At 44.3% G+C, this 20,673-nt stretch overlaps 1 protein-coding gene across 1 annotated transcript in view; it reads left to right on the top strand.

Annotated features, from left to right (window-relative positions):
- The window catches only part of LOC119161004 (stomatin-4), a 249,601-nt gene that overhangs the window by 217,067 nt on the left and 11,861 nt on the right, over nt 1–20,673 (top strand). Inside the window, 5 exon segments of the mRNA XM_075880166.1 lie at nt 4,478–4,615; nt 16,846–17,049; nt 17,137–17,196; nt 18,749–18,787; nt 18,789–18,824. Of these exon segments, the coding sequence (XP_075736281.1) occupies nt 4,478–4,615; nt 16,846–17,049; nt 17,137–17,196; nt 18,749–18,787; nt 18,789–18,824 (477 nt within the window).

The following is a 20,673-nucleotide window of genomic DNA, read 5'->3' as shown; positions in this document are numbered from 1 at the left end:
GCTTGAGTGCCAATAGCTTGATCAAGACCACAAGGATCTTCATACACAGCAGCAGGCGGAGCGGCGTTACTTTCTGATCCGTTGCACTGATTTTTTTCTCGTAAGTTGCACACAGAAGCATGCCGAACAGAAAGCATATTTTTCACTAATGCCCATGTGGTGATGTCCATCTACTATTTACCAAATGTGCTTTTTTTCTATATTCTTAATGACAGCATTGTAGGCACGCTGGTATCTGGTGCGTAGCTTCACGCCTTGAAGATTTTCGCTCTAATCTAGTAAAAACAACGGTATCCAGTAAGTGTACTGCGAGTAACTGTATAAGTGGAGTTCAAGGCGATAATTACGTACCACATCACCGGAACGTGTGGCTTAATAGTTTGTTTTGCCACATTGTACATATTCTCTTCCCTTCCACCTCACACTTCTCAGCGGAGTCAAGAAAACAACGACGAAACGCATCAGGAGTTTGAACGGGCGACAGTGCAGCCACCGCCGGCTTTATCTGCACGAAACCCGACGGAGCACAATAAGCGCTGCCGAGAATCGAGACCAAAGACGAGGGGGCCCGGTCTAGATCGCTGCTGCCCGCTGTTCTTGCCGCTGGTCTAACGACCAGTGTTCGCACTGCGCGGCACCAAAGCACCCCCTCCCCCCTTGATTTTTTTTTCGTCCCTTAGAGGCGACGCTTTTTTCGCGCGGAACGAAAGCGAGAGCGGCGCCTCGCGTGCGCACCGCAGTCACCGCAGTACACCTGACGTTCCCCATCTCGCCCTTTTTCTCTCTTTCTCCTTCTTTTTCGGCCGACCTTATCGCCGGAATGAGAGCCCAGTTGGTCTTATCCCGGGTCCTGACAAAAGAAGTGCCCATTCGTCGAGAAGGCGGCTCTCACCGCGATCTCGTCCGCTCTCGGCTTGCCTGGACGGCCGGCCGTTCACTTCCACACTGTGCGCGCGGGACAAGCCTTCCATTCTTCAGGCGCAGCAATGCACCCTTGTTTTTTTTTTTCTGGACTCGTGCATTCTCGCTCGATGTGTATTTATATCTCTCCCGCCTCCTTTTCCATCGGCTACCGCCAGCCCAACGCATGCATCCACGTTCCTTGCTTGGCCAGTCTTTTCTGGCCGCGCCTGTATTTCCACCGAGTATACTACCTGCCTAGTTGAAGGCAGTGATGAGTATTGATCGCCTTCGCAATCTGCGCACCTCCCTTCCCTATTTCCCTCCAAACCTTGCGATACCTGCTTCGGGAACTGCTCTCTGCCACGCTCATCTTTTTATCGAAGCCTGCTAGATGGGATTCGTAAAACTTAGGCCCGAGGTGATTACATGTCAAAGAGACCTTGCGCGTTGTTTTTATGCTTTTCGCCTCCCCCCCCCCCCCCAGCTCTCAGTTCACTTAACTTATCCGAAGGCTAGTCTACACTACAGGGAAGGGAACGCCTCGACCTGGTTTGTTTCTTTCTGCATACGGCGGGCCCGGTCGAGCTGAGGCAAGATTGAAATGCACGGGACGCAGATTGAAGTCGGCCTCCGCGGCGACATAACTCACGAGATGGAGCCGTCCATCGGCGTTGAAGGAAAGAACGTGCCTTGAACAAGATCAGGGGTGTCGCCATCTAAGCGGTGATGCATGCATGAGGTCATTTGCGGGGCCAACTTCCTTGAGAATATTCCATTATGTGACAACATACGTACAGGTGATTTTTCTTGCGGCGAAATAAAATTCATCGTTCATACTCTGTTCCCACGTCACCAGTTTCTTTTATAGCCTGACTTTAATCAGGTAGCGCCGAAAGGAACACTCATCACTTTGATCTTAGCCAAAAGGCCACCCCAAGTGTAGGGTAGTCAACCGAGTCAAGCTTGGTTAACCTCCCTGCCTTTCCTCTCTATTTATCTCTCTCTCTCTCTCTCATCTGTGTTCGTACTTCTCCCATATTCCACTCTCAAATAAGACGTAGAAATATGCAAACATCATCGGCGACTTTTTGTTTTCCTCTGTAACTCATGGGCTGAGTAAAATTTGTACATCCCTGAGCTTGGATACCACCAAGATCCCACCAGACCAATAGTGAACTCAACTGGTCTAAGGATAAGTGCTTTCAGTGGATACAAAGAAATCAGATTTTTGCTTGAACTTTTTTTCATCTGCTCATGAAAAACAAAATAAAAATGTATTTGATATGAATGTATTCATTATCAAGAAACTCGAGTGGGTTCGAACAAGCAATACGGCAAGCGCGAATCCGATCTGAGGGGACTAGAGTATTAGAGCGTGCTTCAAGCACACTAAAATGCTCAGCGGTAGACATTGAACCAAGGACGGAACGGGGCTTTGGCGAAAGATTCCAAATATTCAACTGTGAGCAAGAATGAGACGTGCCTTTGCTACAGATAGACCTCTGAGAAAATGACTGAGCGTGCAAACCTGAATATTCAGTCCGGCGTGCAAATTGGCACACAATGCTATTTTGGTAGTGATTCAGGCCAACTTTTCTCTCATAATACACCTCTCTCTATCTACCTGCGCTTTAATCAATGGCTCAAGTAACTTTGGCATTATATGGCGTGATGGAAGTAATTTTACATTGTGTTTTAACGTGTACCACAGCGTTGACGCCAACATTGTCAAGCATTTGTAGTTTGTGAAATAGAAATAATAAATATTTTTAACTATCCTGTGTAAAATGACGGCTTCGTGGCTTCATACGCTGTAATTCACACAATTGTATTTTTTTTTATTCATTTCTCTTATCCACAGTACCCACAGGGCTCTAGACAAAGAGCAAGCTCTATAGAGAGTAAAACTCTGGAGCGCTTGACTGTCTGCGAACTTCCTTATCGCTTACGAATTTGTAGATTGTACTATATTGGGGGCTGTGAACGGCAACCGGAAAGCTGGTAGCGTCCTATTATTTATATTTCTTCTGGTGAAATGGGTTAGAAGTTATCATCGAAGGGAAATGGTGAAACTTTTGTGCGTTGGCGATTATGTCACTATCAATGCTTTATATCAGAAGTTCAGCAGAACATTTAGGTCGCTGCGGCATGAGCTAAGCTTGTATAATATACGTTGATATCAGATTTTATGTTGCCATGTCGTCCACCATCCTGATGTCGTGTAAACACAGATACCAAAATACGGACACTCGAAACTCTATGCATGTTTCGTGCCACTTGTTCATTGTGCCTCGCGAGATTCCGTTTTCCTTCCGTTACTGTTTTTTTTTTATGCTGTAGCAAGAGCGCGCAAAACAGTGATGTACTTGCATATCATTGTCGGCACAATCATGATTTTCAGTCTGTTTTGATAATTATCGCACACTGATTCCTATGATAAACGCTTACCTTGACGTGTGGCTTATCCCATTACCAGAGCAAAACCAGAATTACCACAATAATAACAATGTCCACTTATTGCTATCATCACTGACTTTCAAACGCTTGCAGTAGCCTCATGCCAACTCTTCCGTACGATAAAAAACGACAACTTAACAGTGATATATAACCACCAACAATTATTCCTGAGAGTTTTCAATGTTAAATGCTTCAAGTACCATGACATGCTCTCTCGCAACGTAACCCATACAAAGAAAGATATAGATAAGAAACATCGTTTAATTAGGGCTGTGATCGCTTGCTGTTTTCTGCCCCAAACGAGTTCAATCACACAAGGACATCTCCCAACTGCTAATATTATATTAAATAATGAGCACTTCAGTATTATCCATATCAATAATGACAGTTGTCCCCTTGAAATTTTTCATGTGCCGTAGCGCTGGCCCGAAACGGTACAAAGACGAAGCGTGACAACTAATAATAACGTGAACATATTTAGATGGTTAGGGACTTGTGGTTTCCCTAAATACATGCAAAAACATCAAGATATTTCTACATAATACTAATCGTTAAGGTAGCAATAAAAACATGGGCTAATGAGCAGGATCGTCGTTTTCACTCTGTAATATCCGTCAAAAAAGTGGTATTTTCTCGCGTATGAAATAAGGCCGCACCTTGTTCCGCTTGCGGCGAGAGTTAAGCTCTTTTTATTCGTATAACATGCGGAAAGAAGAGTGCGTGAATTGAAACTACGCAAATGAGCGAGGAACTTCTTCGCGCACTGCGGTACGCGATTATTCGCACAACAAATTGCACTTCATTATCCCAGTGATTTCGAGGTGAGCTCTAAGGCGCGCAATCATTAAAACACACGCCTCATTCGCGTACCACGCTCAAACGTGTGATAGCAGAGAGTCGGCAGCAGAGCTCTTGTCCTGAGAGCTTCACTGGGAGGCTTCTCGTGGTTCGAGTGGTGCTATAGAAAAGAAACATTTGCGGCCGATGCATGGGCGTTGTGGCGGCGCGACCTATAGAGCTTCCAGAGTGTGCGGTTTTTGTGGCAGCGAGCGGGGCAGTCTTGGGGCGTGGTCTTCTCGGCTGGACGCTGACAAGGGCCCGTGCTGTCCCCTCCCAGGGCCAGGCGGACGCCTTCCGGGTGGAGGGGACTCCGGCGTACCTGTCCGCCTTCGTGCCGACCAAGACGAAGCCTCCACCGCCACTCGCGGAGGACGTGTTCTACGGGACGCCGCCACTCAAATACACCTTCGCTTGGGTGCGTGCTGGCCCCATCCATTGGCTTCCTCCTCCCCTCGCCTGACCCAACCCGTGCGTCCATTTGTCCCTCACAATGTGCACGACCCCAAGTCTGCACAAACCTTAGCTAAAGCTCTCGAACCTCGCTGCCCGAACACGCTCGTCGTGCAATAGAAGTCGGGCAGAAATTACCTACCGGGGATATATAAGTAAGGCAAAAGTGCGAGAGAAGATATAAGCTTCAAGATGTGAAGAATCTTGAACCTGGGCTGTCGCTGGAGTAAACGTCTAGACAAATGGTCTTGTCCTGTTCATAGGGGCCACTGCTTTGAAGAAGACCACTTGTCGAAACGTTGGCACTAGCGACACCCCGTGGTCAAGGATTTTGCATCTACTAGGGTGTTGTAACTTATTGTGCTAATATAAACGATAGTGTTGTACAAAACGTTTTAAAACTATCTGGAAACATAGTTAGAAAATGGTACGTAACGGGCTTTATACTGGCACCTAGCCACATTATACCCTTCTCGAGATAACAGGTTACCGAACGAAGATTTAGTGGGGAAAGTACGACCTAACAAACAAACAAACCAACAAACACGCACAAACAAACACACGCACATATTTGGGAGAGGACACCTACAGAAGCTTGCTTGAATGAACGAATTCGCCATTGATCACGTATAGCTATTGCACCGGGGCTAAGGCACTACTTGCCATTTTACTGCGAAAATACGGGGAGAACAGAGTCATCCTCAATCATAGCTGTAAGGATAGTGTGCATACATAGCTGATTCAAGTAATGTGGTGTCTATAGATGATACTACGTGTTTTGCGGTACATAAAGCACAGAAATTTCAGTCTCACTGAGCTAGCGAATCCCCGAGATACTAGCGTGACAATGGTACGCTCTGAAAACTCTTTGACTATATAGTAAGACCGGATGCATGTCACTATACTGTTTAATAGCGTGGTGTGAATGTAATACCACCAGAGTACTCGACAGAGTATCTGTGCTGCTAGGACTGCTAAGCTTAATATTTCGAACACTATACAACAGTGGTGAGCGAACATTTAGCTGTAATTTTTTGTCGCTTGTAAATGTATAGCACTGGGTGTTTGCATTGTACTTGACACTAAACAACCTGGGATCGAAAGTTATTGCTATTTTAAAAGTGGAATTGCTACAGCTATGCACTAAAACCCGCGCCCAATACATTCACTTACATACTTCACCTACATAAGAGATAGTAGGATTGAGCGTGTTGGTATAACATGATAAAGAGTGCTTACCAGCGCATTTTCTTTTGTGTGCGTCTGGCCACTCTCAGATCATCAAGTGACTTCGTGCGTCCATAACGTCGTTCTGCACGACAACGAATCACTCGGAGTTTCTCGAGATCAATGTCCATATCACTGCGAGATGAGCCCAGTGGAAGCGAACGCGTGGTGGACTGTAGGGCACTCTTTGTTGCATCCTCTAGGTCGAAGGGTGAGCCGCCAACATAGTCTTCCATTATTAACTTGTATTTTTGCCAATCGGTGCACTGGACGACTCTGGAAGACTTGAGACTTGGAAAGCCGTCAATCTTCAGGTATGTTGGGATGTGGTCACTACCCCTTGTTTCCAAATCCGAAAACCAGTGTACTCTGCTGGCGAACGAGCGTGAGACGAAAGTGAGGTCCAGGCAACTGCTATAGGCCGATCCGCGCAGATAAGTAGAGCTGCCGTCATTCACGAGGATAAGTTCACACCCAGGAGCGAAAGACACTAACTGTCTACTTTTAGTGTTGACGCTGGAGCTTCCCCATAGGTAGTGGTGGGCATTGAAGTCGCCAGTTATCACCCATGGCTGGAGAGTTGAATTCAAAGTTCCGCGCAAGCGCTCATGGTCTAGGCGACTTGATGGAGGTAAGTAGGCTCCGATGATTGTGAATGTGGTCTTCTTGTTTTTTTACTGTTAGGCAAACGTACTGGTTTTCTTCGTCAGGGGGTACAGGGTGATGAACATAAGTTAAGTCGCGCCGTATGAACACAACGACCTTGCTGCGTTCTCCATGGGTAGAAGACATAAAGCACTCATATCCAGACAGTCTCATCTGGGCTGACAAGTTCGGTTCACAAATCACAATTATGGAGAACTGGTTTGTGAATTCATATTGCCAAAACTCTGACATACGCGCCCTAAGTCCTCTGGCATTCCACTGAAGGGCAGATGCGTTCTTGACCTCCTCTCGAAAGGATGACTTGTCGCGGGCCATAGTTTTACCTTAGAGCTGCAAGCACCGGACTCAAAGTGTCCAGCACCTGGAGTGCGCTCTGCGCTGACGGGGTGTTCATGTTGCTTAGGAGAATGCGCATTGCGCTCATAAGGGTCTGCAACATGTTAATTACCTGGCGATCCTCAGTTGTCTTTTCATCAGTGGTTTGTGATGGCATCAAGGTCGGCGGGATTCGATGCACCTCTGAAACAGGCTGTGTTCGTGCAAGGGATGGCCACTCTTCACGAGGTGGGAGTGTTGACCCTGATTGAGTTTTCGGTGCATCCGTCTTCGCAGAGCTTGATGATGAGGGGCCAGTTGTTCTTGCTTGAGATGACGTGTGTCTTTCGGCAGATGTCACGTTTGGTGATCTGTGGTGACGCCGACGTCACCTGACAGTAGCAGCGGCTTCTCTGTGCGTTGAATTGTCGCGCACCATGCGTTTCAGCACCGCGTGTTCATTTCGCACTCGCGGGCAATCTTTAGACGACGCTTCATGAGCGCCGTGGCAGTTGGAGCATTTGAACGCAGTTGCGTGGCACGTGTCTTCTGAATGAGGTTCGGCACACCGCGGCCACATGACATTGCAGGGTACATACTCCTTTTACATGTCCCATCTTGAAACATCTGTATCATTGTAGGGGCTTCGGTATGTATGAACGGGCCTGATGGCGAACGTGGCCAACTTTGACGTGTGGGGGAAGACTGTCTCTCTCAAAAACGATCTTCAGGCAACGTGACTGACCAAGCCTTGCGATGTGCATGATGAGGATGTCGTCTGTAGTTGGCTTTATCAAGATTGGAAAATCGTCAGCGGGAATGGAAATGTCCACGTCATAAATGACGCCAACACTGCCCTTATAGTCAGTGGGGATCACTGATTTAACTGTGACTTTGTCGATTTCCGAGATGTTCTGTAGGCTTTGCAGTGCATAGAACATCAACTGCCAGAACATTCTTCCGTGAGTTGATCCTGACGTCTTTAATTTCATTTGGAGCGAGTCCTTCGAGGTATGCAGAGAGGACTTGCCTGTTAAGCCGCCGTAGCTTGGCTGAAGGGTCCATAGCCATGAAGAGTATAGTGTGTGGCCAACGCTGCGCGGTAGCCTGCATGGTGGATATACTCGCCGTCGACGATGTTCGTAGCCGTCTCCTTTTTGCATTGCGGCTCGTGCCGAGTGTGTAGTCGTCATCTGATGACTCGAAACCGTCGGAATAAAGCTCCGTTGCCTCGCTGCCTGTGCCACTTGCGGTGGTCCCACGTTTCCTAGCCGCTGCCAGACGTAGCGGTTGTCCACCTCGAAAATCCTGAGAGGCTTCTTCATCCATTCTCGCAAGGAGGGAGCGGTAGCTCCCAGAATTTGCGCAAATCAAACAGGAAATTTGAGACAAGGGTACAAGCGTTCTATGAAAAACACACTTCGTCGTCGTCCTCTCTAAATAAATAAAATCTACGATGTCAAGCTTGGCTTGAATGTGATGGTGAAGGTGCTAGGAAAAGACTGATTTGATTAGAAAAAAAGAGGAGTAAAAAAGGTGAACACTCGGTGCAAGTCATGCTGAACAGGTACTTTATACGTAAATATTGTCAACTAAACATTTAGTTTCATCGGAGAATGCTTGGAATAGCGCGCAATTTCATCGCTCACTCGATTGATTGATGTCGCGATCGCTGTAAACAAAAGCACCGTGTTCCTGGTGTTGTAATTAGACAGCTCATGTTTCACTGTGTGTTCGTTAGTTGTCGCAACTATCAGAATAAAGCCGAAGGGTCCCCTCCCGGACATAATCTTGCGATAACCACATGTTCTATTTGCTTTCAGTAAACTTCGCCACTCGCAGTGCCTTGACTTCCGCAACATTCAAGTATTGCTATGTTCTAATAATAATATCTGAAGTTTTACGTCCCAAAACCACGATATGATTATGAGATACTCCGTAATTCAGGGCTTTGGAAATTTCGACCAACTGGGCGTTCTTTAGCGTGCACCGGCATCACGCAGTATACATGGGCCTCTAACATTTCAACCCCACAGAAATGCGCTGCTGAAGCCGAGATAGAAGGCACGACCTTCGAGTCAGCAGCTCAGTTTTCTATCTTCTCATATACAAAATACAATATGCGGTGTCAGCTGGAGTTTAACGATTTCGGCAGTAGTACAATATTTGTTCACGAGGCGTTTATGTCAAGTGCGAAAATTCGTGTTTCACTATACATTTATAGGTGCCCCAAAGTGCAGTGGTGATTGTTTCGTGCAAAAATAAAAGGAAAATACACAAATAAATCCCAAATGCCTTAAATAACGCTGGTTGATTTCTATGTGTGTGATGTAACCTTAGCCTGTATAATTCTCCCAATGAGAATAGGCCGCATAAAGCAACGCAAACAATAGAGCGATTAATGTGCATGCGTATACAGGCACAGAACTCTTTCGTGTAAAAGGTTGCTTCTCGCTTTCTACACAGCCCATAGTGAGACAGTTTCCACATGTAGAACGTCAGCGACAGTATTCCGTTAAAGCAACGCATGGCTCCGATACATTAATCTTTAGATGGTAATATTCGTGCTTCAGGAGCCACCCAGAGCAGATAGTGTGGCGTTTCGTCACACTGTTGCTCTCATCTCTAGTCACCACCGCGCATAACATCGCCGGCGATGGACGAGTTGAGAATACTAAACAGCCGAGCCCAGCTCTAGCGCGATTTCGTATCGCGCAACAGCATACGCGCCTGGCGCGTGCTAACTGCCTGGGCGCGGCCAGAAGCGATGCGCCGGCGGGTCATTTGGGTGTGATTCTCATTAACTAATGCTGATTACCTCGTTAGCAGCGCAAACCATTGTAGCACTGAATTGAGCCGCATCGCATTTTGAAAGTACCCCTTCCCCGCCGACAGACGTTGTCGTCACTCTCCCGTCGTCCGAGGGCGTTTCGGAGACTGGCACAAAGCCGACGTAACAGCCTCTCTGCCGCGCCTGACCTCCTCTTTCCCTCTGCCATTCTTCTTGCCCCATATACATCTTTCGTGTCGCAATGTTTTCTTTTTCCTTTTCTTATGTGGCTTCGTTGCGTTGCAAACAGTCGTTAGAGACGACGCGTCAAGAGACACGCATTGTACGCTGTCGGAAAACGAAGGGAGGGACGTGTATGCAATTGAGGCGGGCCGATGTGAGTTTTTGTTCACAAAAGCGACACACAACGCGCGCACAAATGTTGGAAGCAGACTCGTTTGCATCCTTTACAGGGAGAGCTCATCACAGGCGTAATCCGCTCGAGGAACTCGTTGGCGCCGTGCCTCGTTTCTCTACGCGTTTTAGTTGCGGTATTTGATGCTGAGCTCACCGACATGTAGACGTTGGGATTGCAATAAGCGCAGCGCATGTGGGAAAATTCGAACGTGCGTGTATGCATACGTTGTCCGATATGTCGTAGTACATACGGTTCAGCAGCAACCACCTCGGCTTGGCTTGTTACCACTCCTCGTCATATGGCAATAGAATACAGTAGTACAGTGGATCATCTTGCACTACCCTTGCAAAAAAAAGGGTTGCAAACTACCTAAAGTTAGATTACTGTTATACTCACTTGGCGGTGACAATAAGCTGTACAAAATGCAGTTTCAGTACAATGCCTTTTCATTACCAAACAGTCATTTTAAAATTATAATCTAGGGTTTTACGAGACAAAAGCACATCATTAAAAGACACATCCTTTTAATTCCTGACAAATTTATTTCGCTTGACAGGTTATTATTTACGACAGCAGGCAATGATCTCGTCTTTATATAAACGTAAGACTTGATGAAAACTCTATTCCCGTATTAACTAACGTCTATGCAACCCTACCGTGTCCTGGGTTTTCAGACAATTGAACGTGTGAAAATGTAAAGGTCTCACAATGAGAGCTTCTTTTTTGTTATGATTGAAAACTCACATATGCAGCATTTTCGCTCGTTTTTGTCTCCCCGCGTGCGGCTCAACACTAACTAATATGCCCCCTGTGTTTTAAGTAGCTTTAGGACACGTACGAAGCAGCTACGGTCAGCTGAGATGGGTTGTACGGCAGGAGACCACTCTCAAGGTTATAGTGATTGCATGCAGTTTTAAGTGGAGTTGTGAATATAAATAGCATTTTTATATAGTTAGCGTGATGGGTTTTATGCGGGCAATGCATCTGGCTGGTGACGTCCGTCACGTACACCCGTGCATGTTACATGCGTAAGCGCAGCAAATATGTACACCGAAAGACATTGATACGTTCAAAATTATCCCATTTTGTCACAGACGCTTCCCTCGTGAAATGAAATAGGAAAGCTTTAAAAATGTCCTTCAAAAAGCACACGCATTTAGTCTGCGGATAAGTCTAAAGTCAATATAGTACTCCATAACAAAAGGAGGCTTAGAAAACCGCAGGGGTATGCTCCTAACGAAGAGCCCAGGTTATAGTATACTAACCACGAAGGCTGGCAAATCTATTAGGCAAGTCGAATTGATTAGTCTTAGGGTTATTCCTGGAGCGAAATGGAACAAATAGAAGAACAAAACAACACATCACGAGAAAGACTTAGGAGGTTATAAGAGTGCTAAGAATAATCACTAACAGACACAGATGATTGGGAGAGGACAGCGCCGTGAGACTGGTCCACGCATTTGCCTTGTGTCACTTCTTCCATGCGTCTGGGATGCTTAGATGACCACACATACAGCTAAACATGTTGAACAGATTTACTAAAAGGCTCCTCAGAACTACTGCATAATGGTCGGTTAACACACCAGCTCAATAATTAATGAAGCGGGGGCTCCACAACATAATATCTGATATATTCGACGCTCAGCAGATTGCCCACAAAGAGAGCCTTCCATAGAACAAGGTCAGGTATAGAGCAATGCTTCAAAAGCTACACCGAATCCAGTTATTGGAGTAAAGACACGGTAGAACTAAAGGACAGTACGGGGGATATAATCAAGGCCACTCTTGTCCTTATAAATATGCACCCGGTGCACAACAAGGAGAGAAGAAAGCCAAGGGTCAAAGCTATGCTGCAGAAAACAGAGCATGCGGCTTTTGTAGATGCTGCATGGGATAGAGGAAAGAAAACCTTCACGGCAGTAGTAGTAGATGCCGATGGACCCACTTGGGATGATATTACAATAATTTCTGAATAGGCGACAGTCGCGGAACAAGTGGCAACAGGCTTTAAGAAATAATAAGTGGACACGAATTTACAGGGACTCCAAAAATGGCTAAAATACACTTTACTAAAGGCTTTGTAACCAACAGGGCAGCCCAGCTGATTGGTGAGATTGGCAGCAAAATCCGCTGGTTTTGTGCACAAATGAGGTCTCGAGCCATCTGGGACGAGCTTAAAAACCAGCTGAACGAGGGCTTTCTATCCGTGCACTACACGTCCAGGATCCCAACAACATGCAGGAGGAGGACAGGGACCGATGGCTTACATTCAATAAAGTCAGAAATCATATAAATTACCCAAATTCAAACTTTATTAAAAGATGTATCCATACATATAGATAAGGCTGAATCATTTACGGGAAGTATAATGGCATTATTGCTGTGGACCGTATGCTTTAACACTGTCCTGTGGCTTTAACAGACTGGGACAAGAAAAGAGACTGGTGGCAAAGAGTACGCCTTTCACAATGTAGCTCTTTCATATCAAGCACAGGCCGTACAGAAAGGCCCACGATATGTATACGGTGGTAACGTTACACCGTACTGTTCCAACGTGAAAGGCGCCTGCGTCGTCGTAAGCGTGCCTTGGGCACCTGAATAATGTTTAGCATACCATACAATAAAAGCACGCATTGCAGTGATATTCCGCTGATGGCTGATTGTTTCATGAAGAATTTCCTTTGTATACAAGCCAGCGCGTTAGACGCTTGGTGAGTTTTCACAGCGCCTGCGCCGTGTTGTTGAGTCACAGGTGCGAAATTCCAATTGACACTGACCGTTGACAGCGACCAACTTCTGCTGTAATAACTTTTTGAACTTTGCGCAACATCACAATAGCTGGTGAGGCCATTCAGGCAAAGCGTCGTGGAGGCTCAGTGGCTACGCTGATTGGTTGCTAACTCAAAAGACATGGTCTCGATGCCCCGCCGCGGTGGTCTAGTGGCTAAGTACTCGGCTGCTGATCCGCAGGTCGCGGGATCGAATCCCGGCTGCGGTGGCTGCATTTCCGATGGAGGCGGAAATGTTGTAGGCCCATGTGCTCAGATTTGGATGCATGTTAAAGAACCCCAGGTTGTCCAAATTTCCGGAGCCCTCCACTACGGCGTCTCTCATAATCATGTGGTGGTGTTGGGACGTTAAATCCCACATATCAATCCATCAATCAATCAATCAATCAAAACATGGTCTCGATGCAGACGGCGGGGCTCATATTGCGACGGAAGCGAAATCCTATAGGATCTGGCATTGTGCGATGTCAGCGCACGTTAAATATCTCAGGTGGTCGAAATGCAGCCCTACACCATGGCGTCTCTAGTAGCTTGAGTTCCTCTGGGAATGTTGAACCTTGTAAACTATCCAAGCTTATCCAAGCATCCTTGTGATTCTGGTGTTTAAATCAGGACGCAGAATACATTACTCACATCTGGTACTCCTCACTTGACTCAAGAATACAGCGAGGAAGAATTATTATATAAATATGGGGTTCGCTTGTGCACTCGACTTCTTAATTTTTCTTCGGGCTGTTTTCCACTTCACACGATATCATCGCTTGCTCCTATAGGACGTAGTGAACGTCAACGTTTTAACGAGTACATCGCAGGCTACCACGGGAAATGTTTACAAGGTAACCTATGATTAAGATTCTTCTGTGCAATATATTTTATGTGAACTTTCAGTGGATATCATCTCACGTTGAATTTTAAGGGAAAAAAGTCGTAATCTTGCATTACAAGCACGGGCGGGTATAACGAATGTGGGAACTCAAAGGGTCATTAGAACTCCAGAGATGTAACACGCAATCACTTTAGGGCGATCCACAAGACTCCACATGAAGCCTGTGGGGTCTGCAGGCTTGATCGCACATTATCTACGCTGTTTAGGACTGACTACGGCTTTATTTATAACACCCCGGCTTTTCAATTCAGGACTGGTAGATGCACTTCTCAACTCAGCTATTTTTGTAGTCATATAAGAAATAACGAACTTTTTATTTAGCTGTGCCTGCTATTCTATAACGAATGAAAAGCGATGGTCCGCAACCTGAAAAGCCGCATCCTTCGACAACGCACATATGAAGACTTCGTTTTTTTCGGCAGCTCCGGGGCATCTGGGAGTAGAGTGCTGCGACTGCTGTTTGCCTTCCGGCGAGACACGAGGCTTTCTAACACCTGGCAACACACCGCTACTACAAATGCTTCAGGGGCTGAGGTTGAAATATTGCTGGCTATATATTTCAGGCTAACACCACCTGCTACACCCCTACCACCACCTATAGCCCTTGCTTAACATCGCATTTATGTTCTAAAACTTTATGCAGTTACCAGAAAACTCAGTTGGCTTTTTTAAAAGGTTTTTAGTATTGTTTATGAAGTTGAGCAATGAGGCTCCTGTATTTTTTGTGTGCACAAGTTTAACATCCGTAAAAAGCACTAATGGCAAATGTTGCCATTGCAAGATAGCAAGTAACGCAAAGCTTGTATCCGTCCTAGTTCAAGTAAATATGTGATGGCAGATGACTTCTGCGTAACCCCGCCACGTGGCGCAAGATTTATAAAAGAAATTCCTCTTCATCTACTCTCTTCCTTGTAGCTTCGTCCTGCGAATGGTGGATGGCAATGTTACCCTTTCAAGAAACAATGTTCCTTAAGAAAATTTCTTCGTCCGAATGGGCAGATTTTTTTTGCGTGTGCTGTTTTTTATTGGCTGGTCACATTAGTTAATATATTGTAAAATATTACCACTGACTCAAATTTTTTTGCAAACAACTCTAGCCCACAATCTTTTTGCGACTGTTATCGCTAATGTTTAGGCAACTTTAAGCACCTTAGAATTTCTTTGTACCTCAGTCCTTTGTAGCAGTTAGTAAATGCATCAGCAAGGTGCTTTGTTGCACTTGACGTTGTGTCCCGATTACGTAGGCGTTAATTTACTCTGACATAAGTGCATAACGGTGTACATCCTTGCACATTCAAATTTGCAATCATACAAATGCGTCGCAAATGGAATATGGTAGCAGCCGTCGCAGTGGCGCAGTGCTTTCGGTGTTCGAGTGCTAATTGCAAATACACAGTCTTCAATCCCGGCCGTGCCAATCGCAATTCGATGCAGGTTAAATGCTGGAGGCCCGTGTACTTCACGTTCTCGAGGGGTCGAAATTATCTGAAGCCCTCCACTACGGACTGCAATGAACTCGACAGGATTTGATTATTTATTATTTTTATTTACCAATTTATTTATTTATTTATTTATTTATTTCGTCAGTGAGTGAGCGAGTGAGTGAGTGATAAGGAAACAAATCACGCGGATATGTACAACGTAACGATGTTTTCAGGAGGAGGGATAAAAAAACATGCTTGACCACTTCGTTATAGGAATCAGTATTGTACGAAAGTAAAATGTCTCCTTACGAAAGTAGTGAAATACTTACTGAACGTTGATGCTATAAGGTAGTTCGCAAAATGTATTTTAATGTTTGACAGCTATAGAACCCTTTAACGTGAATTGGGACATGTTAACGCTCGTCAAACGACGACAAACGTTCGTGCTCAATGAATAAACAGACCATTGTGCTAGCCGTAGCAGTTAATGGTGAGAACAAAATCAGAGAAAGCGGTGTGGCAGCCAGAAGAGCATCGCTGTTGTCCGCAGAACTTAGGCTATGAGGTCGCCTACTCGTGGCATGTTATGGAATGCAACGGCCCAACTGGAGGGAAATGCAGCGTGCGTCATGTCGCCCCTGCTGGCCAGCCGCGATATTCTTCTCGGGACGAGCCTGAGCGGCGAACATGGTGCTTATACTGGACTATTTTTATGGTTGAGTATGACGGTGCTATAGCCATGCTATGGCATGGCTATTTTTGGAATCGATGGATGATCGTAACAGGCGGACGCTGGGCAGTTTCTTAATAAGGCGTCGACGTCTGGCAGTTTGTTAGGGCGTCGACAAAATAGCTCTTTTTCTTTTGAAAACGCGCCGAATGGTACAAACGCGTAGTAATGACACTTTGAAGTAGCTAATTGTGGAGTCCGTGGTCATGATGCCTCGCCACCCCGCCGACCAGGAGTACTGTGTGAAGACGGTGTTGGATTTGTATAGCTTTCAGAGTACGAGACCATGGCGCAGTGGCTATAGCATACCCGGCTGCTGTGCTCGCAGCCGGGTATCGTGAGTGTGACTCTCATTCACGGAATTTTTTCCCTATTTGCCATCTGATCGTCTACAATTTTACACGTCATTTACGTGACGTGATCGAATACGTCACTGATGTCTTGATGGACCCCGGCATAAAATATTTTTGCGTTAGAAGTGCCTTTGACCCCCAAACCTTGCACAATCTTGCAGGGACAGAGAGTACAGCTAGTTACAGAAGTTGAGAAGCCAGTAGTTTTGAAAAAATATATAATTTACCTGCGCTATGTTTCGGTAGTAGGTCCCACTGCGCAGTAAATGCTGTTAGCGCGTTTTAGAACAGGCGGCAAATCTAAATACAACGCTGTGTGCCGAAGCAGAGGGGTGTTAAGCTTTTTCTTGTGTTTCGTTGTCTCTTAACTTTTGACTGTGACTTCACATTATGCAAGAAGGACACATGTGCCATCTCTTATCCTTCAGTGGCCTATGTGCTAGAGTAAATAATCTACACTATGAGTTACGAACAACGCAATTGTGTCATTGGAAATTATGGATAAGCATACATGGACTTTATAGTGCGGACGACGCTGCTTTTTTTTTTATTGCCGCGATACGTTCTCCAAAAGAAGGGGAGGTTCAATGCATTGTGATCTCCTCCTGTTCATGCAGATCCTATCCAAGGACTCGGTGACAGTAGCGGTGGATGCCGTGGTGTACTACCGCATCAGTAACGCCACCATCGCCGTTTCCAACGTGGAGGACTACGGACATTCGACCCGACTCCTGGCCGCGACCACGCTCCGGAACGTGCTCGGCACCAAGAACCTGTCGGAGATCCTTTCCGAGAGGGAGTCCATTTCTCACGTTATGCAGGTCAGCGTCCTTTCGTGGTGACGCCATCACGCAGACGACAAGTACCCGCGAAAGTAACGGCTTCTCTTTTGCTGCTCCATCTTTCAGGCCAGCTTAGACGAGGCTACCGACCCCTGGGGTGTGAAAGTGGAAAGAGTTGAAATGTACGTACGGAAATTGCTTGTTATAGCTTTGGTTTACGGATCAAGAACAGCGCTTACAGTGAGGTTGCATAAAACTAGGTTTCCATCTATTTTTCCTGGGCGTCATCAGAAGCGCCGAAAATTGGATATGTGCCATCTCTGTGCCGTGAGCTCTAAACAGCTTCACTGGTAATCCACATTCACAGAGCAGAATGGCAGACAATCTTTTTTGCATATTTTGCATAGTTTTTTTTTCAAATAGAGGTAAATAATTTTGAGGGTTTGTCATTCATTTGAAAAGTTGGGTTCATATTGGGTTCTTTGTGTACAATTCACTTTAGCAAGTGATGGGCATGTTTTTTTTTTTTTTGTACTTCTCGCGCAGTTTCAAAGCACACGCGTTCAGACATCCAACCTACGCAAATGCATTAACCTCCTTCTCTTTCTTTATATTACTTGTTTCGAACTCCTGACATGCTCAATAATGAGGGTTTTATTTATCGGAACGTTAGCGGCTATGAAAGAGATATGTAATAAATTTTCAAGAATATCTTCTAGTTCGGAGCGATATCCATTCTAGCCTGAGCTTGACTGAAACGTTTCTTTGAAGACCTGGTAAATTGTTCTGTTCAAATGGCACGCCATCTTGTTTCCAGACTGTTCAGACTCTCATTATTATTCGTAGAAATAATTAAATCAGCTTATGCTAATAAAAGCAGGCGATCAGCTATCTAAATCGCCATCGAGGAGTTGCTATATAACAAGTGCTGACTTCTGCCCGTGTGGTTAGGACATTACCTAAGAGTTTAGCGCAGATACTGACTAACACGGTACATGATGAAGAGAGATCGATACGCATAGGTGCCTGTGTGGGTGTCCCTTCGTCTTGTCTCGTCTTCATAGGTTTGCGATAATCTCTTAGTATTCGCTATAAAACGTTTCTTATGCATGTTTTCTGGCCTAGCAGGGCCTGTACATCAGCGTAATTTTGACCGTCTATGATTCAATCTCTTCTCGTTAATAGTCCCCTGCTTGACTGAACATTTGCAATTATTGACTCGTGCATCAATGATCTGCTCGACAGAGAACAAAGTTTCCGTGGTAGGCAAAATATTTTGTGCCCCGCCAGGAATGTAATACCCTGTTTGGGCGTGTAAGCCATGCTTACCGGAGGACTAAGAATGGAAATCGACAACCAGCCGTTCCTAGCACCATGTCAAAAGCAAATCTTACTGGATTTTCCCAAAATAAAGATGGTTTATTTAGAAGCTTTCTTTTTGAGAATTCGTTTGTATGCTTTTGTGGCTTTGTGCTACAAATGCATGCTTGTCGATTTTCTTTCTTATTCCTTCCGCCACCTTTCGGGATTTCACTGAACTGATTTCCAATACAGGGGGACTGCTCATAACACCTCGCAAATATCGAATGCATCCAATGGAAGTGGAACAACACTACAAACACAATACGGAGCGCAGGAGGGTTAGATCACATATATAGAATATATTATATGATAACAACAGAGAACCACACCCAACATTGTAAACACTTTTGCCTTCCGATCGCGCTTTGCAGCAAAGGACGTGCGACTGCCAGTGCAACTACAGAGGGCCATGGCCGGCTGAAGCAGAAGCAGCGCGGAAGCTCGAGCCAAAAGTAGGTGGCACCACAACATAACTGCTTATATAAATATATATATATATATATATATATATATATATATATATATTATATATATATATATATATATATATATATAATATATATATATATATATATATATATATATATCGGATATCGGAAAAGAAGGACACTACTAAGCGGTTGCCCCTAATGGTTTCGACTGGGGACCAGACTTCGTCAGGAATTGTTGATTGTTCGCAAACCTTACAAAGACCGGTCCACCAGTTGAAACCATTGAAATAAAATTAAGGCAACCGCTAAGTTGTGTCTCTTCTCTTCCCAAGTACGTGTTTCTCCCATTGGAAAAACTTCTTCATCTATATATATATATATATATATATATATATATATATATATATATATATATATATATATATATATATATATATATATATATATATATATATATATATATATAATATATATATTGTATATATTATATATATTTATATATATATATATATTTATATATATATATATATATTTATATAATGAGATATAAACAGACAGTAATGCCAAGGAATGTACAGGGGAAGTTATTACATTAATGGAATGTAAATAAGAAGAAAGAAAAGTGGATGAAAAAATTACCAACTGTAAGCAGGAATCGAACCTACGACCTTCGAATTACGCGTTCGATGCTCGAACGCGTAATTCGAAGTCGTAGGTTCGATTCCTGCTTACAGTTGGTAATTTTTTCATCACTTTTCTTTCTTCTTATTTACATTCCATTAATGTTAATAACTTCCCCTGTACATTCCTTGGCATTACTGTCTGTTATATCTGATTATTATTGTGTTAAAAACACGAAAAAACAAACCCTTAGGTATACACTTCTTTCCCTTATGTATATATATATTATATATATATATATATATATATATATATATATATATATATATATTATATATATATATATATAATATATATATATATATATATATATATATATATATATATATATATATATATATATATTTATATATATATATATATATATATATATATAGGGTGTCTCACGTAAGTCCTTAGTCAGAGTTTATAAATATTCCAGAACACATAATCAAGACGCGACCAAACGCACGTTGCTCACCGTTGCCTGGAATTATTCAATCTTTTGTGTTCTGAAATATTGTTTTGTTAGATATGTTTAAGTAACTAACTTTCAAGAAACAAAGATAGATAAAAAAATTCAATTAGCAAAATGTAGATCCGTTTGCAAAACATCCTATTAGACAGCTTTGAACTTTATATCTGTTAGGTGTGTTTTTGTACTAATTACAAATGCCCGCGAAACCCGAAAATTCCACGTCACAAACTGCTCCTGCGCCAGTGCGCACAATGATTCTAGAGCTCCCTAATGTGCCGCGTACGAACGACCATAGCATTTGCCCCATTGTGCTGTCTCGACAGGGCCTCAACGATGGTGGTGGCTTAAGGATGACATGTTTTTCTATCGGCCACAAAAATTATTACCGCTGTCCCTACTTATCACTGTCATGAACCGGTGCGAGGGAAGCGTGTCGCTCGTACGCGGAACGAGCGTGTCGCTCGTACGCGGAACGTTAGGTTGCACTAGAAGCACCGTGCGCACTGACGCGCAAACGGGTTCGTCACGTGGTATTTTTTTTTTTTTTTGATTTCGTGGGCATTTCTAATTCGCAGAAAAACACTAATACTAACAGATATAAAGTTCAAAACTCTATTTGGACGTTTAGCAAACCAATCTACAATTTTATCATTGAATTTTTTTTCATCTTAGTTCGTTCTGAAATGAGTTAATTAAACAGATCTAATTAAACAGTATTTGAGGACAGAAAAA

This window comes from Rhipicephalus microplus, chromosome X (genome assembly GCF_043290135.1).
Source record: "Rhipicephalus microplus isolate Deutch F79 chromosome X, USDA_Rmic, whole genome shotgun sequence".
In the NCBI taxonomy this organism is placed as follows: domain Eukaryota; kingdom Metazoa; phylum Arthropoda; class Arachnida; order Ixodida; family Ixodidae; genus Rhipicephalus; species Rhipicephalus microplus.
The sequence above is the reverse complement of the archived record's forward strand: the minus strand, read 5'-3'. Positions and strand labels throughout refer to the sequence as shown.